Source organism: Raphanus sativus, unplaced genomic scaffold (assembly GCF_000801105.2).
Source record: "Raphanus sativus cultivar WK10039 unplaced genomic scaffold, ASM80110v3 Scaffold0339, whole genome shotgun sequence".
Classification (NCBI taxonomy): domain Eukaryota; kingdom Viridiplantae; phylum Streptophyta; class Magnoliopsida; order Brassicales; family Brassicaceae; genus Raphanus; species Raphanus sativus.
Window position 1 is genome coordinate 1 of NW_026615659.1, and position 22,010 is coordinate 22,010.

The window sequence follows — 22,010 nt, forward strand, 5'->3', positions numbered from 1 at the left end:
GAGAAAGCAGCTTGGGCACTAGCCATGGACCGTAGGCTCAACATGGTTTCTATCAATCCTGGTCTTATCGTCGGACCGTCGGTTGCACAACATAACCCTAGGCCCACCATGTCCTACCTCAAAGGTACATACTACATAATCATATAGATACACTCAATATACTTCTAGATGTTTATTAATGTACATTTATAACTCGGTCAAACTATTTAGAATTAAACAACCGAAATATATAGAGATTGTCTCCAACTTGTAAGAAAAAGTGCTCCACAAGGACCACAACTAGTATACATACATTTAAAGAATATCAGCCAATGCCTTTAAAATCAGAACTCCGTGCGGGCACCACTTTTTTATTGCATTACAACTAGTATACATACATTTAAAGAATATACGACAATATCGTTTTATATGTTCTCTTTACTAAAAATACCAAAACATTACTAAAACTCAAAAGAATACCACAGGTTGATTTAGAAAGCATGCAGGAAGGTCACTGTTGTTGAGAAGCGTAAAAATGTTTTGAGAAAGAGGTCCTAAATGAGACATATATTGTTTTCGGTTGAAATTGTGATTTCCATAAGGAAAATCTCTCCCTATATTTTTGTTTCAAACTTTTCTATTACACAACTTGCACGTCTAAATAAATTATATGGACACGGTGTTTGAATTTGATGGTTTGGTGTTGGTAACAGGAGCTGCACAAATGTATGAGAATGGAGTGTTGGCATATGTAGATGTGAAATTCTTAGCGGATGTTCATATTAGAGCATTCGAGGATGTTTCAGCATGTGGTCGATATTTCTGCTTCAACCAAATCGTCAACACAGAAGAAGAAGCTCTCAAGCTTGTCCAGAGTTTGTCTCCTTTGATACCTATGCCACCGAGGTATATTCTATTCTATAAACTTTGCTGTTTTCATGCGAAGATCTTAATCCAATCGATGCAACCTAGTCTAATACTTTATGTATATAAATTGTCATGTAGGTATGAGAGTGTAATGCAAGGAAGCGAAGTTTACGAAGAAAGATTGAGGAACAATAAATTGAGCAAGCTGGTGGAAGCTGGCTCTGCTTGTTAAACAAATATTAAAATTATTAAAATTGAAAATGAGGAGCTTATACAAGAAAGGGTTATAGTTTGTTTATTAAGCTTCTCTCAATTCATACTTCATGGTAGCATGTGTTCTCGTGAACTATTTATTTATAAAATATCATATTGTCATGTGATATATATATTAGTATACGAGTGATGGGTAGAGGTTTTATATATTTTCCGGGAGCACACAATGTCAATGCTTTCTACAATTTATTTATTTATTTTACAGCAACGTTCCCTACAAATGTGCAATACTAATAGAACTAGGATTAGATTGGTTGTTTTGTGCGAAAAAATGTTTGTTTCAAAACACTGATTAAAACACAACGAAGACTAAAAATCTGAAAAAGACTAAAATGCAAATGACAAGATAATTCCACAAACCGTTAAATTTTATCAAAACGTTTTCTTTTATAATGTACAAGTGTACAACCATATCGTCGAACCCTGATTTTACTATTTACTACATAAACAACCACAATTCTGTGACATAATCATCATTTGTTATGAAAGAAAAAAGGTATCAAAAATTACAAAATGGTGAAACTTTTTCTAAAAAACTTCGAGGTCTTTCACATAAAGAAAAAGGTGAAATGAAATCATAGATTAGGTTCTTGGCATTATTAGGTAGGCGTAAAAAACGTTTTATTAGGCGTGACACTGATATAAATCATAGTATTTTCTTGTTTATTCATGTTTTCTTTTTATCAAATTTATATAGTTCCCCTAAAAATAGAATTGTAGAAATATACTTCTTCTTTTGGTCAAAAAATAGAAAGACACTATAAAATACTAATTGGGCCAAGATTGTCTAACACAGACCCAATAAAAGCCTTAAACCAAGTGAAATAAACGACGCCGTTGGAACATCCCTGAACCTTACGTCTTCCGTGCTCTCGATTCTGCTCGACGATCAGCAAAAGTTGAAACCTTTCTACCTCTCTCGAATAACCCTACATTGAAAAGATGGTGTTGATCGCGAACGAGGAAGATATCCTCACTAAATACGAACAAAACCTACCGTCTTCATCCTCGCCGCAAGCAGCCGCGACGGAGACGAAACAAGCCGACGCCGGAGATGATGATTCCGAAGGATTCGAAACAGCCAGCGAACGTGAAGTCAGCGGTGAGGAAGACGACAGCGAAAACGACGCCGTAACGAACCACGAGGAAGCTCAGATTGAGCCAGTGAGAGAAGGAGAACCAATAACCGACAACGGTTCGAACCAGGTGACACGTGTTCTTATTACATTCATCTCTTTTAGGGTTTTTCAAGTTATGGGTTAATAAAGTTTGAAACTTTAGATAAAGATTGCTTCAAAGTTTGTTCCTTTTTTTCTTATATGGAAGGAGGAAGCCGTGGCGGAAGCTAATGAAGCTAAAGTGGAAGGAAACAGTTTGTTCGTTAATGGTCTTTACGAAGACGCATTGTCTAAGTATATGCTTGCGTTAGAGCTTGTTCAGGAGTTTCCGGATTGCACAGAGCTTAGAGCCATATGCCATTTAAACAGAGGAGTGTGTTTACTCAAACTGGTATGTCCTTTAGCTCGAGTGGTCATCACACACTTGTTTGGTTATCAATAATAGTACTCAAAGATTTCTCTGAAATGTTGCTCAGGGTAAGTACGAAGAGACGATCAAGGAATGCACAAAAGCGTTAGAGCTGAATCCTACTTACGCTAAGGCATTGGTTCGCAGGGCAGAAGCACACGAGAAGCTTGAACACTTTGAAGAAGCTGTCACAGGTGAGTTCATGACTCGTGACTATTTTTTTCTTCTTATATGTCTTAGTTTCTGAAACTTGGACAGGATAGCTAGCTTTTTGGTTGTTGTTATAGGTTTAGTGGAAGAGTTCACACTGAGTCTTTTCTCTTCTCTCATATGCAGACTTGAAAAAGATCTTAGAACTTGAACCTTCGAATGATCAAGCTAGGAAAGGGATTCGACGTCTTGAACCTCTCGCTGCAGAGAAGCGAGAGAAGATGAAAGAAGAGGCTATAAGTAAGTTCTGAGGGAGTATCTCATCATAAAACCTTGTTTATCTTTTGTAAGCAGTCAGCATCAAATGGTGTTCTTTGCAGTCACATATCCCTGAATAAATGTATTTGTGTGTGTAGCTAAGCTGAAGGAGATGGGAAACTCAATCTTGGGTAATTTTGGAATGAGTATGGACAACTTCAAGGCTGTTAAAGATCCCAACACTGGCTCCTACTCTCTTTCTTTCCAAAACTAGTCACTATTTCACTGTGGTCTTAATGTTTTGCTTTCACCACTTGATTACTGAACAACAATCTGGTTAACTATTGCAATGTGTTGTGTTCTTGATGATGCATTGTTACTAAAATGATGTGCAATCTTTTTTGGATTTTAGTATAAATTCAAAACTCAATGTTACAACAATGGATGGTATTATATTTTTTCTATGGTTCTCAAATGATACACAGAAAATACAACCAAAGTTACACTTGAATCCCTTGAAGAAGAAGAAAAACACAGGAACTTGTATGTGTGTTATGTGTGTTGCAGATTATGTGTTATGGCATGCTGCTCCAAGTACTCTTTGCTGTTCATTTCTGTTAATCTGCCCGAAATAAACATATTCACTTGATGAGCAAGAAAGCTTTTAGGTTATACTGATGGTCCTAGACTATCTTTCGGTTACATTACCTGCTGATGGTTCTATCTTTGGCAAAACCTAACTCGTTGTCCACGCAGAGCTCGGAAACATCGTTCTTTCTTGACCTCGACGATGTTCTTGGAGACATTGACTTCGCGTCGGAGATTGTTACAATCTTTTCCAAGAGTTCTTGAGGAGTTGCTTCAGCTGTACACAGCAACCTTGCTCTGTTCTCATACATCACCTGTAACTCAGTTTGATTAAAGGTTGGTTATGCCTATCTTACAAGTATACAATAAGTAAGGAGACAGGAAACTGCATACATCGACTAGCGTGACAAATCTATACGCAGCTGTCCGGTTATGAAGCCCAAAGACAGGTACTCCTTCTAATGCAAGAGTATGGAACTTCTCTGCAACATCAGGACAAATAAAAAAAAACGGTTTGAGAAAAGAGTTGGCTGAACTGGAGATGAGAGAGAGAGACTGAGTAACTTACTGAACAATCCGAAGTAATCAGCAGCTCCAAGAGGTCGATCGCATAACTCTTCAAAAGGGAAGTATGCACATCCGTTAGCACCTAGAACCTGTTCACAAAGCAGAGAACTAGTCTGATGATGAACTTATACAGACACAACATAACTGACGTAATTACACAGACTATACCTGTAACTTTCTTCCCATAACCACTTCTACTACCTGTGGACGAGCAACAACATTGCCTCCAAGCAGTTCTTGGTACTTCTGTTTCAAAAGGGTGGAAAGATCTGTACCGATGAAATAGAATCCTTGCTCCGCCTGCACAAGTCCAACAACCATGCTGGTTACTAAACTCTACTTTGGTCTGAAGCCAAGTGACATAGGGAGTCTATGGAGCTATACCGAAGTTAGTTTCCGGTAATCAACGGCTGAGCCAATCTCATGAACCACATTCCTCTCCTGCAAAGATGAAGTTTCTATGACAGTCAGGGAGGGAAAAAAAGAAGAAGACTGGAAACTTATTTAATGGAAGTGATGGAGATACCTTTAGTGAGGCAATGAAAGGTAGGAAGAGATCTCTTTGGAGTCCTCCTTCATAGAGTTTATCAGGATTCCGATTCGATGTGGCAACAAGAATCTATATAAGTTTTTGGAAAGCATGGACAAAAGCCAGTTTAAACCAAATGAGCAGAGATGATTGTATTGTAGCAGTGTAAAGGAAACAGGGATCACACTTACTATGCCATTGCTGAAGAGATGTCCAAAGAGTCGGTTAAGTATCAGAGCATCTGCAACATCAGTTACCTGTAGTAACAGAAACAGAAAGCTGTCATTGAAAAAGCTCAAGATGGGTTGTTGATCCAAAGATGATATATATACGCAAAAGAAAGAAGATACCATGAACTCATCTAGACATAGTAAGATTGCATCATGAGCTATCTCTTGTGCAACAACTTCAAGTGGGTCTGATAAACCCTTGTGCTTCTGCAAACACGTTGACGCAAAATCAAACAGGTATCTCAAGAGGCTAAAAGCTTTCTATTGAAATCAAGAGACAATCCGTACTTGTAATCGACTATGAACAGTCAACATGAAATCATGGAAATGTATCCTCTGCTTCTTCCAAGTGCAAGGCCTAATGACACACAAAGGACAGAACATGAATGAGATCAAGAAAGATAAAAAAGGATGTGAACATACAAAAACTTACAGTTGATCAAAGAATAAGTCCATCAACATGGTTTTTCCTGTGCCTACACCTCCATAGAGGTACAATCCTTTAACGGGTGAGACAGAAGACTGTGGCATGATCCTAGACCAGAACCAACGGCTTCTGCTTCACAGACAAAAAGACAGTTTAATTAAGCTCTCAATCCTAACAAAGGAATAAAAGACTCAAAAGAAGAGAAGCATCAACCTTGATGATTTATCAGAAGTGTTGTAACGATCTAGACGACATGTATCTACTGATTCCACAAGCTCATCATGTAGTCTCTGAAGCTCTTTCAATGCACCAAGCTGCAACATTTCAACAAATACTTCAGCCGCAAGTAACATGAGCCAGGCTTAATTTCATTGATTAAGATTTTTACTAACTTGGCAGACATCACCAGTCATGAGCTCCCCATCACTGATTCTTCTCTCATACTCAACAAGTGGTCCTGTTCTATTCACATCTGCTATTTTACATATTACCAATGATCATTCATCATACTAAACTCAAACAAAACAAAACAAAACAAAAACTTAGAAACTAATCCAATTTAAATACAAAAGAAGCAAACCTGAGGATGAGACAGTGAGCCTAACAGCATCAGCTGCTTCAACTGCCTCTGCTGAAAAACCTCTGGAGAAACTCAACCTCGAAAACAGAGTTGAGTTACAAGTGCTTGTGTTCACCAGAGCTTCGTTTTTATTGACACCGATCAAAATATTGCGGCTTTTGGAGCAGAAAGTTGAGGAGTTGCGTTCTTGATTCCTCAGAGCCCATCTAACTCTACTGAGAGAAGACGATGATCTAACGATTGGTCTCATTCTACAGATCAACGCAACTGAATTATGCACAATCTTTTGCTGAAACCAGAAGAAGAACAGTGAAGTTAATTTTTTGTATGTTTGTTTGTGTTTCCAATGAAAGAAGAATCAAAGTAGGAACCGCCACAAACTCAAAAAGAGAGGACAAAAATATTCGAAGCTAATTCTTTATATTAATATAAAAAGCATCATTACAGATGACGTAACGCTCAATAACAACAATAGATGTTACAGAAACAGAGCAATAATCGATGAAAGGAATAGGACTCACCTTGGCTTGAACTAAAGAACAGCTATAACTCTTGCTTCCCGGGAAAAAGGGAAAACTTTGTGGATTCAGTTGCAGAGTCAAAACAAAACCCAGGAAGAAAAACAAAAATCTTTGAAATTAAACTATGAAGAATCTGATCCGTGTGAGAATTAGACACAAGAGAAACGTTAGAGAATGAAAAGGTTGTGAATTTATTATGTAATGGGATGATATATATCTTGGATAAAGTGTGTTTGAGAGAGAGAGACCCAAGAAAAGACGGAGATATTATCAAAACAAGCAAAACAGCGAGGAAGAACAAAGATTAACACTTTGTCCAAAAATACGAAGATTAACAGTTGAGACTTGTGAGATAGAGACGTGATTAAAATAGGATATACCCTTCTTTTAGCGGTTCAGACACGTGTGTATCTCTTTTTATTTATTTTTATATGTTGATTAACTGGAACTATACAACCGCTAATTATTAATTTGTTAAGATTTTTTTTACTTATTTAGCAGGATTGACTTTGAAATTCTCAAGTAATGATCTTGTTTGATATAATCTTTTTCCATTTTTAATAACTTACTAAACTTACCCTAGTACTTGATGTGAAGTCAAATGATTTTTTTTCTAATAATAAAATCTATCTTATTAAAACAGAAACATTCTGTTGGACCTAACATTTATTTTGTAAATTTTTAAATTAAATACACCTTTATACTTTATAGTTAAACCTACATTAAATCATTAATGTTCCTTTCTTTATACTAATATCCATGTTTCCAAACAATATACTTATTTCTTACTACTATCAATGTTTCCAAACAATATATTTTATACTACTATCAATGTTTCCAAACAATACAATAATTAATCTTAATATTTTGTATCTATCATTTTCTCTTTAAAATTTTGTAGAAACATCATAATTTCATAAATTGCAAAATAATGAACTTTAAAATTTGGACTATAAGATTATAAATTATGAAACTATTACAATTTAAATCAAATTAGATTGCATATTGGTCATCCATCAGTTCAATCGGCTAGTCTCGAATTTTAGTGATTTTTGTTAATATGAATATTTTAAAAACCTAAATTGAATTGTCAGATCTCCGGATTAACCGGTATAATCACAATCGGGTTAAATTTAGAAACACTGATTTAAATGCAAAAATATTTTAAATACACTCTTTAAAAGTTACCAAAATATTTGTTAAGTTATTAGTAAAAACTTTCATCGTAAAATATTCCGTGCTTCCAGAGCGCGGATCATAATCTAATCTATTAATTTAGGGTCCTATTTGAATTCTACCATGGCATACTTTTAACTTGGACCCATTGAAAATGTTGTGACTTATCTATTAATTAGCCTTCCTGTTATTTCTATATATCTTATTAACTAACATTCCTATTATTTTGATAAATTAGTTTTTATTAAATATACACTTTATCTCAATCCATTATTTAGTTAATCTATTTAAACCAAGTAAATAAATATTGTTTGACAATTCAATAGATACGAGCACTGAAGTGAAGTTTGTATTCGGTAGACCGAAACATATGATTTTTTATTGTGTTCCTCTAACTAACATTATGTGAATCAGAAAAACATGTTTTATTATAGAATGATTCCCATATACATCATGCTAACTTTTTACTTGAAATTCTACCATATTGTATATGGTATAGTGTATATACGTTTCATTGTATATAAAATGAAACTTTAAGATATATGATTCAAAGAACTCATATATGTTCATAACCAACGTGAAAACGTACTAATTCAAATAAAGGGACATGAATCCATGTTTACTATTCAAAGTTAGATTTACATGATTATTTGAAATTACTTTATACAATACCTATATATATATATATATATTTTCATCTAAAATTATTTTAGGGTTTGAAATCACATATCAAAATCTAGGTACATAGGAATACAAAATTAGCAGATATTTTATGATTTAGTATATAACTTTGAGAATGCCAATTTTCTAAACATATTTAAAATATTAAGGCATTCAGAATCACAAAAAAAAACCAGAAAATGTAACAAAAATATAGCAACCTAAATCATAAACAAAAACGGAAAATTTTATATCTCTATTTAGACTCACGCTTTTAATTGAATTTGAAGTTTTATCGGGTTCCTATCATTGTTATTTGAAACAAATCAAAAATCAAAATAATTCAATCCAAATCAAACTCAAATTCATAAATAACCGAACGGTTACTATATATTTAAACCAAAAATTAAAAACCCATACCTCAACCAAAACCAAACTGAAAATCAGAAAATACAATCTGAAGCAAACCGAAACCAAACACATATGTCTTATTAATAAACACATATACATGTTAATAAATTTGGTATTAAAAAATAAAAATCCGCGCTTTTAAAGCGCGGATAAAACCGCGGGTACTATCCTAGTTACTTAATTATAGAAGGAAATATTTTATAATTTGGGTGTACTTATTCAAAATGAAGCTTCTCGATGTTGCGTTTGCGTCTGCCATAACGGTGGGGTCCAAGCTAGTGGCAAATGCCCATTCAAACGCTAAGCATCTTCCACGTGGAATATACCGACGTGAATCTTTCTTGGTCCCTCTCTCATTTGATAAACAATAAAATTTCAAACGCCCATCCTAAAAAGAGTCTGGTCCCGTCAATAAATTCTCTAAAATTGTATTATTTTAATACTATACAGGAGTTTGAATAATAGTATAGTTTTGAACAGTCTAAATCCTTAGAAAAAACAGTGTTTTTCCTTTTTAATCCTGATTGGTATTAGATGAATCATAATCATGATCCATTGACCTTAACGGTGACTGGTTGCATTACGCATGCTCCCACGTGTACACGTCAGCTCTTACATATTTAAACATGTCTCTTTCTCACCAAACCCCAAGGTGCTTCTTTTCTGGATCAAATACGGGCCTTAATATAACATTGGGCCTTGGCCCATAAAATTCGATAATAACTATCGGAGAGCTAACAACCATCGTCTTCTTCGATCGCATTGACTTGTCCGTATAGCTGATTGTTTAATGGCGAATCAAGGAGCAAAGAAGCGGAAGGATGAGAACGCTCGGCACATGGCGAAGCTCCGTCGTATCATCATCGCCTGCAATGTAACTTTCCCTCTTTCTCCTGATTTTCTCACCTAATTGAGAACTTAAATCTGTAAACTTTCGATGTAATTAGATATTGATTCGATCTTTACCGCTCTGAAAGTTTCGATTTTTATGTCGGGATCGGATTGGTTTATGCGATATATATCACAGGTTGTGTACGTGATAGTGAGGATGCTGATTTTCTATTCGAGCTTTACATGGAAGCACTGGATTGGTCTTGTGGTGACGTCGATAGGTTACGGTCTTCCTTATAAGTTTCTCGATGGGATGGCGAGGCCTAGTGTTAGTGACGATGGTGAGCTTATTGATGGTGGGTTTGACATGAGCACTGGTGGTATTTGTGGGTACGTTTTTTGTTCTCTTACAGAAAAGTGTCTGCCTTTTTTTTTTGTCTCAGTGTTTATGGTTTGTGATTAGTTTCTTTCTCGAAAGCCAATAGCTTTTGTCCGTTGATTGGTCTGTTCTTTAGTCAGGAGTAAGTGTAAAGAGGACTGTTTGAAATGTGATGTGTGTCAGCCACCATTTTTTAGAAAAGTATGCTGTTTGATCGAAAATTGCTACGTAATGATCATCTTTATGGTGGTTATTACAAGCCTAACTAATGATCTCTGGTCCTTGCAGATACTTGCACGATGTGCTCTACATCACTTGCTTTGTGCAGCTTGCATCTATCATCTCTGGAAAGTTTTGGTACACTTATCTAGTGGTACGCTCATCTGTTTTTTTTGTAAAATCTGAATACTTACGTTACTACTTAGATAAATTATAGATTCTGCAGCTTCTGTTGGAAAGTAATGATGTGATCTTCTTCTTCTTTTTTTAGATTCCTGCATTTGGAGCGTACAAAGCTTCTGGGTTTATTAAAGGATTCATGTCACAAGGTTCAGAGGTAATTCACTTAGTTTTGTGAATACTCTCCAAGTGCTTTTTGAACAAGGGGAACACTTTGGGGCTTTATTAATTAAATTGGACTGTGATTTGTCTCTGTGACTGAACTTTAGGGAGGTGTGGAGGATGAGAAAACTCGCAAAAAGAGGGAGAAGATGGAGAGAAAAGCTTCTAGAGGGCAAGCCGTCAGGACAAGATCACGATGAATTGTGTTTTCATCATCTTTTAGCAACAACTTAACTTTGGGAAAATCTGTCCTCAAAACATACAAAATGCAAATCAACGGGCAACAACACTCACTCTTGTCTTTGCAAAATCATTTTGTTGTACCGATGTAGCCTGTCTTTACACTGTTTGAATTTAATGGATGTTGTTGATGTTAAGATTGAAGGTTTTTAGTTATCCTGAGTAAACTCTCGAAGATAATATGGTTTTGTTGAGTATCATATAAGCTGTCTTTACACTATCTGAGTTCATGGATGTTTTGTTTAGATGAAACATCTTCATAGCTCCTTGACTGTAAGCTGAGTCAGTACAGAAATGATGAACAAGAGCTTGGAACTCAAGAGACACCATTTTGTATTTCCTTTCCTTGAACACAGAGTATTTGACAATAGCCAAAGGACATGAGACAACAAACAAAACAATCTTTGATGTTATATACACAAAGACGAAGCTTTCATGTACTTTGATATTTTTGGTATTGGGGTTAGTATATTAATATCAACTGCTTATTACAGGGTAGAGGTTATATTCACGTTCCAGTGTCCATAACGATTCATTCTTGCTATTGATACTCAGCGTATACTCCTGGAAATACCCACTATATGTAATCACTGATACAGTCGCCCTGAAAAGGAGGAGAAACATGAAAAGATCGGACAAGAGCCTTTTTTGCGGTAAAAACAACCGCAGAATTCAAAATGGAGATATATCCTAAAATCTTTTACCTAATAGATGTAAACTGAGATGGAGATGATGTTCCTTCAAGTTTCTCTATCTTCCTAACCACTGCATAACTGTTAAACACAAGAAAGCAACAGACAATAAACCTCTTTTGAGTTATAGACATAGCCTAATAGGTCATTTAGCAGCGTCCAGAAGAAAAAAGCATTCTCACCTTCTAATTCCGGAAGAAACCGCATTTTGAAGCACGTGGTGATGCGCTGGGTCTAGTGCATCACTCACGCTGTCTGGAAGAACTGATCCAAGAAAGCTAGTAGACCTTTTGCTTCTGCAACAAAGAAAACATGAAGAAGAAGAGTCTGACACAGTGTAAGGGAAGTAAAGAGTGGTGGTTCTTAATCCTCACCTTTGGTTTATGGCCAACATTAAAGAGAAGGCATGGATGGAGCCTGAAGAACTGGTCGCAATCAATATATCCGGTAGCTGTGTGGATGGTCCAAAGGAGAGCGAGTATATCGTTGATGGGTATGTTCCTCTCCTGAAACTATATGACTGCAAACACAAAAAAGAAACTAAGGACAAGATGTATTGTGTATCCAAAGAGAAACTATTCATTCACCTTGGTTGATTCAGAAACAAGATGGACTCGGATCAGAGTTCCTTGCTCAGATGCTGTAGCAATATACATTCCATTTAAAGAGAGTGCGATCGCAGCCAATGGAGAACGATGTGCATCAATCTGTAATTGAGTTCAACAATCAAAGTTTGTTAGTAGTATGCAACTCAAGAACCCCAAATAGTTTGATCAGAAAAAAAATTCTGGTGAAGAAGCATCAAGTAAACCTCACTGTGAGACTGCAAATCAATGACGTTATACACCAAAACAGCTCCTTTGGTTGTACTAGCCGGAACAGCTAAGAAGCAGCCTTCAAGACTTGGAGAGAACGCACAGAGACCTGCTCAAAGATACTCTTGTTCACAACTAACCAAACCGCTACTACAAAAGTTGATAGAAGGAAACTTCACTTCCTGATGAGCTCTACCTTTTGGATTTGGCACGGTGTCGATAGTATCAAGCATAACAAGCGTATTCAAGTCGTAAACGAATGTTTTCTCCACCAGCACAACAACAAGCCTGATAAGATCATGGATTCACACTTAAAAGACAAACCAAAACAACCTTTTGATGTGTAATTAGCAAAGTTTTTGGAAACTAACCGTTTCTTGTTCATACGGACAGCAAGTATAGAAGTCAAAAAATTCAGTTCTTTAAGAGGAGAACCCCTTGTGGTATTGAATAAGCAGAGTCGCCTTGGAGATAGAGAAGCCTGTATATGAAATTTGCCCAAATCATACAAATGAGAGACAACTTGATCAAAAGGTTCAAAAAAGCACAAACCTGCTCACCAGCTCCAACAAGTGCAAGTAGATCAGAGCTATACAACATCTCAACAATAACAAAAGCTCCAGCAGCTAATATACCAAAACATCAAACAAATCAAACTTCAATACATATATCACAAGATCCTATCCAAATTACACTAATTTTTGACAGGGCTTAATGTCTGCATTACAAGGATGTTTATCTTCAATATCAGATCATACTTTCAATATCCTAATCGCTCTGAGACTCAATACAAAGAACATAGCCAACATAAAGTTTTAGTCTTTTTGATTGATAAAACTTGCCTCGTTCATAACAGAGTCTGCCTGTAGTGGAATCGAATATTTTGAAGGAATCTCTCGAACTTATCGCGAACCCACTGCAAACAAATGATCGAGCAACCAACCAACAACAAAAGGGAAGCTTTTGAGTTACGTTTTCAGAGAAGACCAAGCCAGAAACCAACGAAAAAGGCAGCAATTTTTCCTGGAAAATCCACTAAAGGAATCGAATTTCGATGCCAATCTCACCTGTTATCTTGATTGAAAGATGCACAGTAGATAGAAGATGGAGACGACTGATTCGCCATGTCGCCAAATCGTTAAAAGTCTCTCTCTTTCGTTTACTTTATATATGCTCTGTTTTCGTCCTTACCACCAACACGATGTCGTTTATTCTTTCTTCAACTGTCCTTGTCCTAACCCCTCCAAAACGATGTCGTTTATCCTTTTTTTTTTTTTTGTTCTGTAAAACATATTGGTAGCTCTGCATCCATGTGCACAACAAAGATAGTTTGTTTCCTAGCGCTGTGTGCTAGTCCATCGGCCTTCTGATTTTGTGTGCGAGGTACATGAATGATCTCCAAGCTATGAAAGAACTCCTTCAACGTCTTTATGTCTTCTAATTAAGTAGCAAATGCAGACCATTCGTCTGGTTCAGACACCATCTTAACCAATTGCAAACAATCTGTTGCAAACGTGACCCTAAACTGACGCAAATTCCACATGCATTACATTGCCCATATTAAGGCTTCTATCTCAGAGTGAAGAGCAGAGAGAGAGGCCCTTACATTCCGTGCCCCCATTAGTCATGTGACTCTTTCTAAAGTGCTGTACCATCCCTGCCCAGAGAATACCTCGTTTTTCTTTCACGAGCCATCCACAAAACACCATCGACCAGGAATCACCGGAAGGTTAACTTGTTGTGGAATAGTCGGTGGTATTTATACCACTTGAGCTTCCGCCCAAAGTCTTGATTCTGTTATCGCAAGTTGTTTAATTGTTTTGTTGTTGAGTGAGGTGAAAAAATGTTCAGTAATATTGTTGGTTTGTGATGAGAAATTGAAAGTGACACATGATGGTCAAAGTTAGACAAAAGTTTCAAGGCGTTACTAAAAGAGGACCACCACAAGCTAAAGTATGATAACAACATAAGCTAAAGTATTGATGCAAATGAGAGACAACATGATCAAAAGAAGAGTCAAAAACAACATCACTCTCATATAGTTTCTGGCTTTGCCACCATAAACAACAAGAAGAAAAATACATACCAAAAAGAGTGTATATACACATCAACATCACAAACAACATAATCTCAAACTATTAGAGAAAATTTTGCAATCATTCACCAAACATATACATGTCTATATTATAAAAAAAACTGTAGAGCTTCTTCATTATAGGTTTGTGTTGTGTTATCTTGGACCGGATAATTCCATGGCTAACAAATCTAACGGCTGTTGATCATCATCATCATCGAAAGCAGTCGAAGAGCCAAACATTTGATAAGTTGGATCATTGCAATGTCCTTCAAGCCTTGAGGCTGAGGTAGTAGACAGAGATGAGTTTGTCTTGAAAGAGATGTTGGCATGGTAGAAATGTGAATGGTTATGCGAAGCAGCCCATCTCTCTGCTAAGCCATCACCTTCCAGCATCAAAACCACTTCAGACATTTTAGGACGGTGAGCTGGAAGATACTGCGTGCATAGCAAAGCTACTTGTAACATCTCTCCGACCTCAATCTTATCGTAGTTTGTCCCTAGCTCTCTGTCCACCAGCTCCTCTACTTTCATCTCCTCATGCAACTTCCTCGCCTAAACACAAAGTTACAGTTTGATAAGTAATCAAGAAAAATGTGATTCTTGATGAGTGTTCTCATCCCTTACCCATTCAAGCATAGCTCCTTTCTGGCTAGCGGTTTTACCAAACTCGAGAGCTCTTAATCCGGTTATGAGCTCAAGCAAGAGTATACCAAACCCAAACACATCGGTTTTCTCAGAAGACTGACCGGTGGAGAGATACTCAGGTGCAATGTGTCCAACCGTGCCGCGGACCGCGGTAGTGACATGAGAATCCTCGTGGTTAAGGAGCTTCGCAAGCCCAAAGTCACCAACAACGGCTTCAAAGCACTCGTCTAAGAGAATGTTAGCAGCTTTGACATCTCTGTGAATGATCTTTGGATCACACTGCTCGTGTAGATACAACAAACCCCTCGCTGCTCCAATAGCAATCCTCTTCCTCATGTTCCAGTCCAGTGCTGGTTTAGCTACAACAGGTAAAAAAACAAAGTTGGTTTAAGAGCTTTAGTCAGCTGAAAAACGAGACTTAAGAGCTGATGTTGTACTGACATTTAAGCTTCAAGGCGACGCTGCCATTAGGCATGTAAGGGTAAACAAGAAGCCTTTCACTAGATGTTTTGCAATAACCGATCAACCTAAGCAGATTCCTGTGAACAGCTAAGCTGATCATCTCCAGCTCGGTTCGAAACTGTGAATCCCCGGTAGTTCCATTAACATCCTTCAACCGTTTCACCGCAACAACAGTCCCGTCTCCTAGCTTTCCTCTGTAGACATTACCAAACCCTCCAGCGCCGAGGATGCTCTTGGAACTGAAACCATCTGTAGACACATGGAGTTCTCTGAACGTGAAGCTCCTTAGGTTCCCCAGTCCTTGTAGCCCTTCCTCTTGCTTGTCTGCTAAAAAGAAAAAACTTAAAACAATCTTCATGAACCAAAGTAGTATAAAGAACAAAGCCTCAATTCAACGAACCGTTTAGGTTAAGGATCAGTAGCCTTCTTTGTTTCTTTCGGTACCAACAGAGGAACCCGAGGGCAAGGATTAGTAAAACAACAAAGCCAAGGCTTACACCGAGCGCTATAGCAAATCTATTAGACCTGCCTCCTACACAAACACACATTCAAATAAATAAATAAAAAATGATTAATGAAAGGATCAAATAACAACTGATGCCAAGAAGGAGGATTCTTACCTGATGAGGAGCTTAGAGAAACAGAAAGAGGACTTGGAGTGATTGATCCAGAACAAATCTCAGGTGGGCTGCTTCTACATATCAAAGGATTCCCAGCAACACTACACTCAACAACAACAAAGCAGAATCAAACAACACTTAGTCCTGATTATTATATTTTTAAATCTTAAAACACACAAAGCAAGTGTTGTATTATTACTTGAAAGTCCTGGCTGGGAACTTAGGAACAGGGCCACTGAGGTTGTTGTAAGACAAGTCCCTAAATTCCAAAAAAAAAGACAAAACTCAAACACAAAAAGACAAAATCTTTAAAAGAAAATGTAACAGGAAGAGGAAGAAAAGACAAATCTTTATGTATTCTTACAAGAAGGTGAGATGAGGGATTTGAGACAAAGAAGCAGGGAAGGGCCCAGACAATGAGTTGTTGTTCAATCTCCTAATTGAATAGAAAAAAACAAAACCAATTCGTACGAGGTAAAGATGAGTTTACTATGAAACTGATGATGATCAAATCATTAGATGGTGAACAGAGATTTAAAGAAGAAAGCTCACAGGTATTGAAGGTTGGTTAGCTGCTCTACTGAAACGGGGATTTCGCCGGAGAATCTGTTGTTGGAGAGATCCAAAGTTTGTAACTTTGGAAGTAAACTGAGCTCCGGTGGGATCTTGCCGGAGATGTTGTTGTTCTGCAATGACCTTCACAAACAAAAATAGGAAGCTGAGGTTAGAGAGAGATACAAACAAAAAAAAAGACAAAACAAGAAAGGGTGGAGGATCCGAGGTTGTCGAAAACATACACTTGTTGGAGATTAGTGAGGTTTCCGATGGACTCAGATAGAGTTCCCGAGAGAGATTGGCTTGGAGCTCCTCTGGAGAGAGAAAGATTGAGACTTGTTGACGTTAGTGAACTCTATAGAGAAGAACACAAAAACTAAACTCACAGGCCAGTGACGAGGTTGTCGGAGGAGCAAGTGATCATAGCCCAGCTACAAGGATCAACAGAGAACTCGTCCCAGTTGTTCAAAGCTCCATGAGGATCATGCAGAGAGTTTTTTATATTTATTAACGCATCCACTGTTACCATTTTTACACAAAAAAAAAAAAAGCAAAAGTTAAAATCTTTAAACAAATAGGAACAAAAAGAAACGGTCTTTTAGTGTTGTAACGTTTTTTTACCTTCAGGGTTTCTTGGCTCGGAAGAGAGCGTAGGAGTTGAGAAACAGAGGAAGAACAAGTAGAGGAGATGAAGTTGATTCAAGTTCAACATCGTTGTCTTCTTAGTTACCACTACCACCATGGAAGGTTTAGCTAAAGAGAAAGGAAAGAGCAAATACTTCTTTTTCTTTTTAAGTTGGGTTTGTGACCACAGAACACACATAAGAAAAGAAGAGAAAGGCAAAAGCAAACAAAAGAAGAAGTCTCGGGTCTATCAAAGAAGTGCTTCTTTCTTTCACCCTTCTTTTCAAATAGTCTCTCTCTCACCACAGGAGAGGAGAAGAAGGTAAACAACAAGCTGAGAGGTTTAAATGGAGGAGAGAGAGAGAGAGAGAGAATCAGGGGAAGCTGATACGGACTGTCGGACCCGGGATGGTGGAGGATGCTGGTCTACTCCACACTCTCTTTTCCTAGTTGTCTCCTTTTCTATATTGCTAATTTCCTGTTTTTTAAATTAAAAAACAATAGGACTACTTTCTTGTATTAGATTTAGTTTTTGATTATTTTTTCGAACTAAAATTGAGTTTTTGATTATTATTTTTACCTTTTATATTAAATATATTATTTATTATAATAATATTTAGTTTGTGTTCTCAGAGCTTAGAAGGTATTATATCTTTTAAGATGGATTTTAGATTTTGAGTGAAATAACTAGTTTTTAATGTAAAATAAAAAAAACTAATACACTAAAAACTATTGGAGTCTACTCATGTGTATATATCTCAGAGATTTGCCCTATTATAGATTTCGATATACATTTTTTGTTGTTCAAAGTTACAAAACTGCACTTACTGTAAAATGAAAAAGAAGAAGACATAATTGATGTAATATTGTACTTAGAGCATATGATTATCCCAAGATATTTAGGGATTGCTTAGCCATTTTTTATTAATAAAAAAGAGGAAAGAGAAGATGAAGAAGAAGCATAAGTGCTTAATTAAGCACTAAAATTGATGTTGCTTACACTGTACAAGAGGAAAAAAAAGCATCACATTGTATTTTTTTCTAAGCACCTCAACCTAAGCAATTTAGGGATAATGATGCTCTTACCAGTGACAGGCTATAGGACTGATTTTGTAATTCTGAAATTCGCTTCCCCCTTTATTTTTTTAATGTTTTTGTCTTTTTCATATCTTTCTTCCATTTAATGGAAACAATGCTTTTACCACCTAAATTTGAAATTTAATATAGTGATATATAGCGATATATTTAATATAAATTTGAAATTTAATATAGTGAAATTTAATATAGTGATATATTGTGTCACTATATTAAATTTAATATATTTTACCACCTATCTATCTTTAATATATTGTGGTAAAATATATATTTGATATATTTTACCACCTATCTTTCTTCCACCTAAATTTGAAATTTAATATAGTAATATATTTAATGATTCACATTTATAGAAATTATTATATAAAAATGTCAAAACGCAATAACATGAGATCATAGTGTGGTAACAAGAGAAACGAGCAACAAGTCAAGATAAAAGCCTTAATATAGGGATAATCCACAGTTTCCTAATGAGGTGCTATTTATTTGGTGATTTTACACAATTTATGACAAGTCCCTATACGTTTGATTTATTTCTTTTCTTTTTTTTGTTCAAACATAGACCTAAGGCCTTTCATTCATTTAAATTAAAATAGATGGGTTCATGGCCCAAAGAGCTTGCTTTGCCAACATATCAGTAGTAGCGTTTTCTAAGCGAGGAATGAAAAAGAAAGAGATCGACTTGAATGATACAGTTAGAGAGTAGATATCCATTAAGACTCCAAAGATCTCCATCTTCATCTCCTTCCTTCTGATTGTGTTGAAATGAGGGCTTGAGAGTCTGAGTGTATCGAGATTGACTCCAATCCGCGTGAGAGAGCAAAGTTTATGGCTGAGAGGACAGCCAAGGTTTCTGCCATTAGGGGTGAAGAAACAAAGTTCGCTGTCGCTGCATGTTGTGAAACCGAGATCAGATCATCAATGACCCAACCTAATCCTGCTTCACCCGTTGTGGAGTTCCATGCTGCATCCGTGAAGATAGTGCATCGATCGGGTTCTCTAGGGTTATTTCTTTTCTTTGTCAGTCTATTTTCTTTGTCATTATTTTGGCCCTCCTTTTGTATTTTCTTACTTTAATACAACACCCTCCTCTAATAATTAGGGTGGGCACGGAACGGATATCCGGAATTTTAAGGATATTCGTGATCCGATCCGTGTCTTACAAATATTCGATTTTTCGATCCGATCCGATCCGTAACTTTTCGGATATCCGGAACATCGGATATCCGCGAATATCCGAATTTTTTCCGGATATCCGATTTGATCCGTAAAAAATAATAAAAAATTAAAAAAATAAAGAAAAATAAAAGAAAAAGAAGAAAATCTGAAATAAAATAATAATATTTCATTATTTTTTTTATAAAAAATTACATACTTTCAAATTTTTTAATAACTAAATAATTAATTTAGTAAATAAAAACATTATAAAACTTATATAAAGATATAAAAGTATGTATATTATATAATTTTATAAACATGTATACATATATATGTATATAACGGATCGGATCGGATATCCGTTTCTAAAAATATTAGTATTTGTGATTTGCTTCGTCTTTGACGGATATTGGATTTTAGTATTTGCTTCGATTCGTTAAGTTACGGATATTCGGATTTTTCGGATCGAATCGGAACGAATAACGGATCGAATCAAAATTTACGGATATTTTGCCCACCCCTACTAATAATGACTACATCTTTGTCTTTCTTTTCCCTATTTTATTACTTTTTCTACCTTTTTCCCCTTTCAATCACGTCTTTCTTTACTGCCAGAACATTCATGACCCCCACGTTTCGAATGTATGTTTTTAATAAAGTTTTCGTATAAAAATGTTAGAAAGTAATCAAGTTTTTTTTTAACATGTACATGTACTAACTAATAAATAATCAATCATGCATTGCCCACTTACAGTTTCGCACAACAATGCCAACTCGAGGCTAATAAGAAACAAGTTTTTAGAAATTTGCATGTTCTTAATTAGATGTATACTCGTCACATTTTGAAGTAGTCTATGTACCGAGTACTGAAAATAAGAAGAGGTGGCCAAAATGCCGGATTAGGGCGAGCAATATGAGGTAAGCAACGAGATGCTTTGTAACCAATCACCTTATTTTCTCGTCACATATTATCAATGATCCTCTTCCTTTACAACCAAAAAAATGATCCTCTTCCTTATTACATCATGCATGCATCTTTGAAATATATATTCCCTAATTAAATTCATAATCTGTGCCTTACGCATATAATAATAAAAATACTTGGTGGCCTTTTTGTAATCGGTTCATTCACCCCCGAGATATATTGTTGAATGTTTCACAAGTGATTAAGAATCAGAATCATATTCATTTGGCTGTAACAATTCAGCGGAATTTGTAAGACTTAAAATTCTGGTCTTTCAAGAAAGTGGAGAAATAGTTTACAAAAAAAAAAAAAGAAAGTGGAGAAATACTGGATGATGGGACAAATCGAGCTACATATCAACAACATTCTTATGCGTTTTGGCTTCAGTTTCAATCTTCTTCTTCTTTTTGCTGAGCCCAAAGACCATACATTTTTCTAGGTTGGAATGAGTGAATGAACACTTCAAGATTCTTCCAAAGCAAACTTGAACCGAATGATTTGACTTCTCACTCCTTTGGAAGGGTCATGTAAAACTACTTGGCTTTTGTTTCAGTCTCCTTATATATTTTACAAAATTTTAAGTATAATGTCAAAAGGGGAAATAATTAACATTCATGAAGGGATTATAAAAGTAGATTCATCTTCTCAATAATTTGCACCACATAGAAAATGTTGGATATTTTAATTCGTCTCTATTTTCTTCAGTAATGTTTGTTTCATCTTTTTATCCAGGGGACCATATTCTGATATGCACCAATTATAAAATGCTTTATTTCCATTAAAGATCTTTTAAAAATATTATTTGTTACTTTTTCACCTTTTATGGTGGCCAATTGTACATGCTTTGTGACTACTAACTTCACAATCTATAAGCATATCTTCATCGTTGTAGCAGATATGTAGCAGAACAGTGTTGATTGTGCATCCTAACAATGGAACATGAGTCATCAATCATTAATTAATGGATCTTGATGTTATGTTAGTGTTTTAAAAAAGTGGAAAAGTGAAAAACGCTCAATTTACCAACTATCAGATTAATTAACAATATCAAAATCCTGAATATTACCTAAATAAATCTTATACTTTTTAATATTTATAAGTAACACTATTAAAACGTGAATTGGTCCGGTGACTTGCAATGACCTAAACAAAAACTATGATGAGTTTCGCATTAGGTTCGTAGAACAATCTTTCAAGTAAAACATGTGTTATTTAAGTTTTGGTTTGCAGATTTAAGTAAAAAGGCTACAAAAAGCAAACAAAGAATATATTGAGAGAGTAAAAAAGTTGAAGTTAATAAAAAAAAGAGAGAGAATGGGGCAGCAAATCTACGTCGGAGTGCGTTTATTCTTTTCTGATTTCCCCTTGTTCATATGGTCGACCTGATCCTTCCACGTTCTGTATTTTTCTTCAAGTTCCTTACTATTTCTTTATTATGGTTTGAGCAAGTGACCGTTCACTACAAAAAAATGATTGTATTACATCACTTAACTAGTATCAGAAAATTAAGTGATATTAGTTTAAATCATTTATTGGTAAATGATGTATT

The 22,010-nt window shown here is 35.9% G+C and overlaps 6 protein-coding genes across 9 annotated transcripts; 3 read left to right on the forward strand and 3 right to left on the reverse strand.

Moving 5' to 3' along the window:
- Positions 1-3: 3 nt before the first annotated feature.
- On the forward strand, positions 4-1,321 carry LOC130501942 (cinnamoyl-CoA reductase-like SNL6; the record flags this gene model as incomplete). The annotated part of the gene is made up of 3 exons (XM_056996751.1): positions 4-124; positions 693-885; positions 985-1,321. Coding segments are annotated over 3 exons (408 nt in total), but the record flags the coding sequence as incomplete, so codon positions are not given.
- Positions 1,322-1,929: 608 nt separating this feature from the next.
- Positions 1,930-3,418, forward strand: LOC108855279 (uncharacterized). The gene is made up of 5 exons (XM_018629054.2): positions 1,930-2,325; positions 2,446-2,628; positions 2,714-2,840; positions 2,983-3,096; positions 3,213-3,418. Exons 1-5 carry the CDS (start codon positions 2,062-2,064, stop codon positions 3,326-3,328), a joined length of 804 nt encoding a protein of 267 aa, XP_018484556.1. The 5' UTR covers positions 1,930-2,061; the 3' UTR covers positions 3,329-3,418.
- A 21-nt stretch (positions 3,419-3,439) lies between these two features.
- On the reverse strand, positions 3,440-6,827 carry LOC108855278 (uncharacterized). Of its 2 annotated transcripts, none has more exons than XM_018629051.2 (15): positions 6,497-6,827; positions 5,976-6,264; positions 5,788-5,870; positions 5,609-5,709; positions 5,402-5,524; positions 5,257-5,326; positions 5,089-5,175; positions 4,930-4,995; positions 4,736-4,828; positions 4,594-4,650; positions 4,378-4,509; positions 4,211-4,298; positions 4,036-4,124; positions 3,763-3,956; positions 3,440-3,676 (listed from the first exon to the last, which is right to left on the reverse strand). In XM_018629051.2, exons 2-15 carry the CDS (start codon positions 6,223-6,225, stop codon positions 3,607-3,609), a joined length of 1,503 nt encoding a protein of 500 aa, XP_018484553.1. In that variant the 5' UTR covers positions 6,226-6,264; positions 6,497-6,827; the 3' UTR covers positions 3,440-3,606. The 2 variants fall into 2 exon arrangements, with proteins under 2 accessions (XP_018484553.1, XP_018484554.1); XM_018629052.2 differs by having other exon boundaries at positions 5,788-5,867; positions 6,497-6,826.
- A 2,631-nt stretch (positions 6,828-9,458) lies between these two features.
- LOC108837957 (uncharacterized) lies at positions 9,459-10,934 on the forward strand. The gene is made up of 5 exons (XM_018610947.2): positions 9,459-9,617; positions 9,771-9,964; positions 10,242-10,326; positions 10,444-10,509; positions 10,622-10,934. Exons 1-5 carry the CDS (start codon positions 9,534-9,536, stop codon positions 10,712-10,714), a joined length of 522 nt encoding a protein of 173 aa, XP_018466449.1. The 5' UTR covers positions 9,459-9,533; the 3' UTR covers positions 10,715-10,934.
- Positions 10,935-11,148: 214 nt separating this feature from the next.
- On the reverse strand, positions 11,149-13,430 carry LOC130501940 (autophagy-related protein 18b-like). Of its 2 annotated transcripts, none has more exons than XM_056996749.1 (11): positions 13,329-13,430; positions 13,104-13,177; positions 12,814-12,887; positions 12,633-12,742; positions 12,458-12,549; positions 12,258-12,370; positions 12,034-12,153; positions 11,821-11,966; positions 11,629-11,742; positions 11,459-11,527; positions 11,149-11,358 (listed from the first exon to the last, which is right to left on the reverse strand). In XM_056996749.1, the coding sequence occupies exons 1-11, from the start codon at positions 13,385-13,387 to the stop codon at positions 11,232-11,234; spliced, it is 1,098 nt and encodes a 365-aa protein (XP_056852729.1). In that variant the 5' UTR covers positions 13,388-13,430; the 3' UTR covers positions 11,149-11,231. The 2 variants fall into 2 exon arrangements, with proteins under 2 accessions (XP_056852729.1, XP_056852730.1); XM_056996750.1 differs by having other exon boundaries at positions 12,822-12,887; positions 13,329-13,394.
- An 844-nt stretch (positions 13,431-14,274) lies between these two features.
- Positions 14,275-17,588, reverse strand: LOC130501946 (probable LRR receptor-like serine/threonine-protein kinase At4g30520). 2 transcript variants are annotated; one of them, XM_056996754.1, is made up of 11 exons: positions 17,242-17,588; positions 17,007-17,139; positions 16,863-16,934; positions 16,618-16,761; positions 16,430-16,501; positions 16,265-16,324; positions 16,066-16,166; positions 15,846-15,977; positions 15,425-15,772; positions 14,963-15,342; positions 14,275-14,890 (listed from the first exon to the last, which is right to left on the reverse strand). In XM_056996754.1, exons 1-11 carry the CDS (start codon positions 17,441-17,443, stop codon positions 14,492-14,494), a joined length of 2,043 nt encoding a protein of 680 aa, XP_056852734.1. In that variant the 5' UTR covers positions 17,444-17,588; the 3' UTR covers positions 14,275-14,491. The 2 variants fall into 2 exon arrangements, with proteins under 2 accessions (XP_056852734.1, XP_056852735.1); XM_056996755.1 differs by having other exon boundaries at positions 15,425-15,769; positions 17,242-17,571.
- Between the last annotated feature and the right edge of the window lie 4,422 nt (positions 17,589-22,010).

Coding starts and splice junctions, on each gene's coding strand:
- LOC130501946 (XM_056996754.1), bottom strand. CDS start 17,443: ATGTGTGTTCTGTGGTCACAAACCCAACTTAAAAAGAAAAAGAAGTAT. Junction 15,978..16,065: donor TTCTCTAAGCTCCTCATCAG/GTAAGAATCCTC, acceptor GTGTTTGTGTAG/GAGGCAGGTCTAATAGATTT. Junction 15,773..15,845: donor ACTGATCCTTAACCTAAACG/GTTCGTTGAATT, acceptor TTTTCTTTTTAG/CAGACAAGCAAGAGGAAGGG.
- LOC108855279 (XM_018629054.2), top strand. CDS start 2,062: ATGGTGTTGATCGCGAACGAGGAAGATATCCTCACTAAATACGAACAA. Junction 2,326..2,445: donor CCGACAACGGTTCGAACCAG/GTGACACGTGTT, acceptor CTTATATGGAAG/GAGGAAGCCGTGGCGGAAGC. Junction 3,097..3,212: donor GATGAAAGAAGAGGCTATAA/GTAAGTTCTGAG, acceptor TTGTGTGTGTAG/CTAAGCTGAAGGAGATGGGA.
- LOC108837957 (XM_018610947.2), top strand. CDS start 9,534: ATGGCGAATCAAGGAGCAAAGAAGCGGAAGGATGAGAACGCTCGGCAC. Junction 9,618..9,770: donor GTATCATCATCGCCTGCAAT/GTAACTTTCCCT, acceptor TATATATCACAG/GTTGTGTACGTGATAGTGAG. Junction 10,327..10,443: donor TTTGGTACACTTATCTAGTG/GTACGCTCATCT, acceptor TTCTTTTTTTAG/ATTCCTGCATTTGGAGCGTA.
- LOC108855278 (XM_018629051.2), bottom strand. CDS start 6,225: ATGAGACCAATCGTTAGATCATCGTCTTCTCTCAGTAGAGTTAGATGG. Junction 4,996..5,088: donor TATGTCTAGATGAGTTCATG/GTATCTTCTTTC, acceptor CTGTTACTACAG/GTAACTGATGTTGCAGATGC. Junction 4,125..4,210: donor TGATTACTTCGGATTGTTCA/GTAAGTTACTCA, acceptor CTGATGTTGCAG/AGAAGTTCCATACTCTTGCA.
- LOC130501940 (XM_056996749.1), bottom strand. CDS start 13,387: ATGGCGAATCAGTCGTCTCCATCTTCTATCTACTGTGCATCTTTCAAT. Junction 13,178..13,328: donor TCTTTCAATCAAGATAACAG/GTGAGATTGGCA, acceptor ATTTGTTTGCAG/TGGGTTCGCGATAAGTTCGA. Junction 12,371..12,457: donor CACCGTGCCAAATCCAAAAG/GTAGAGCTCATC, acceptor ATCTTTGAGCAG/GTCTCTGTGCGTTCTCTCCA.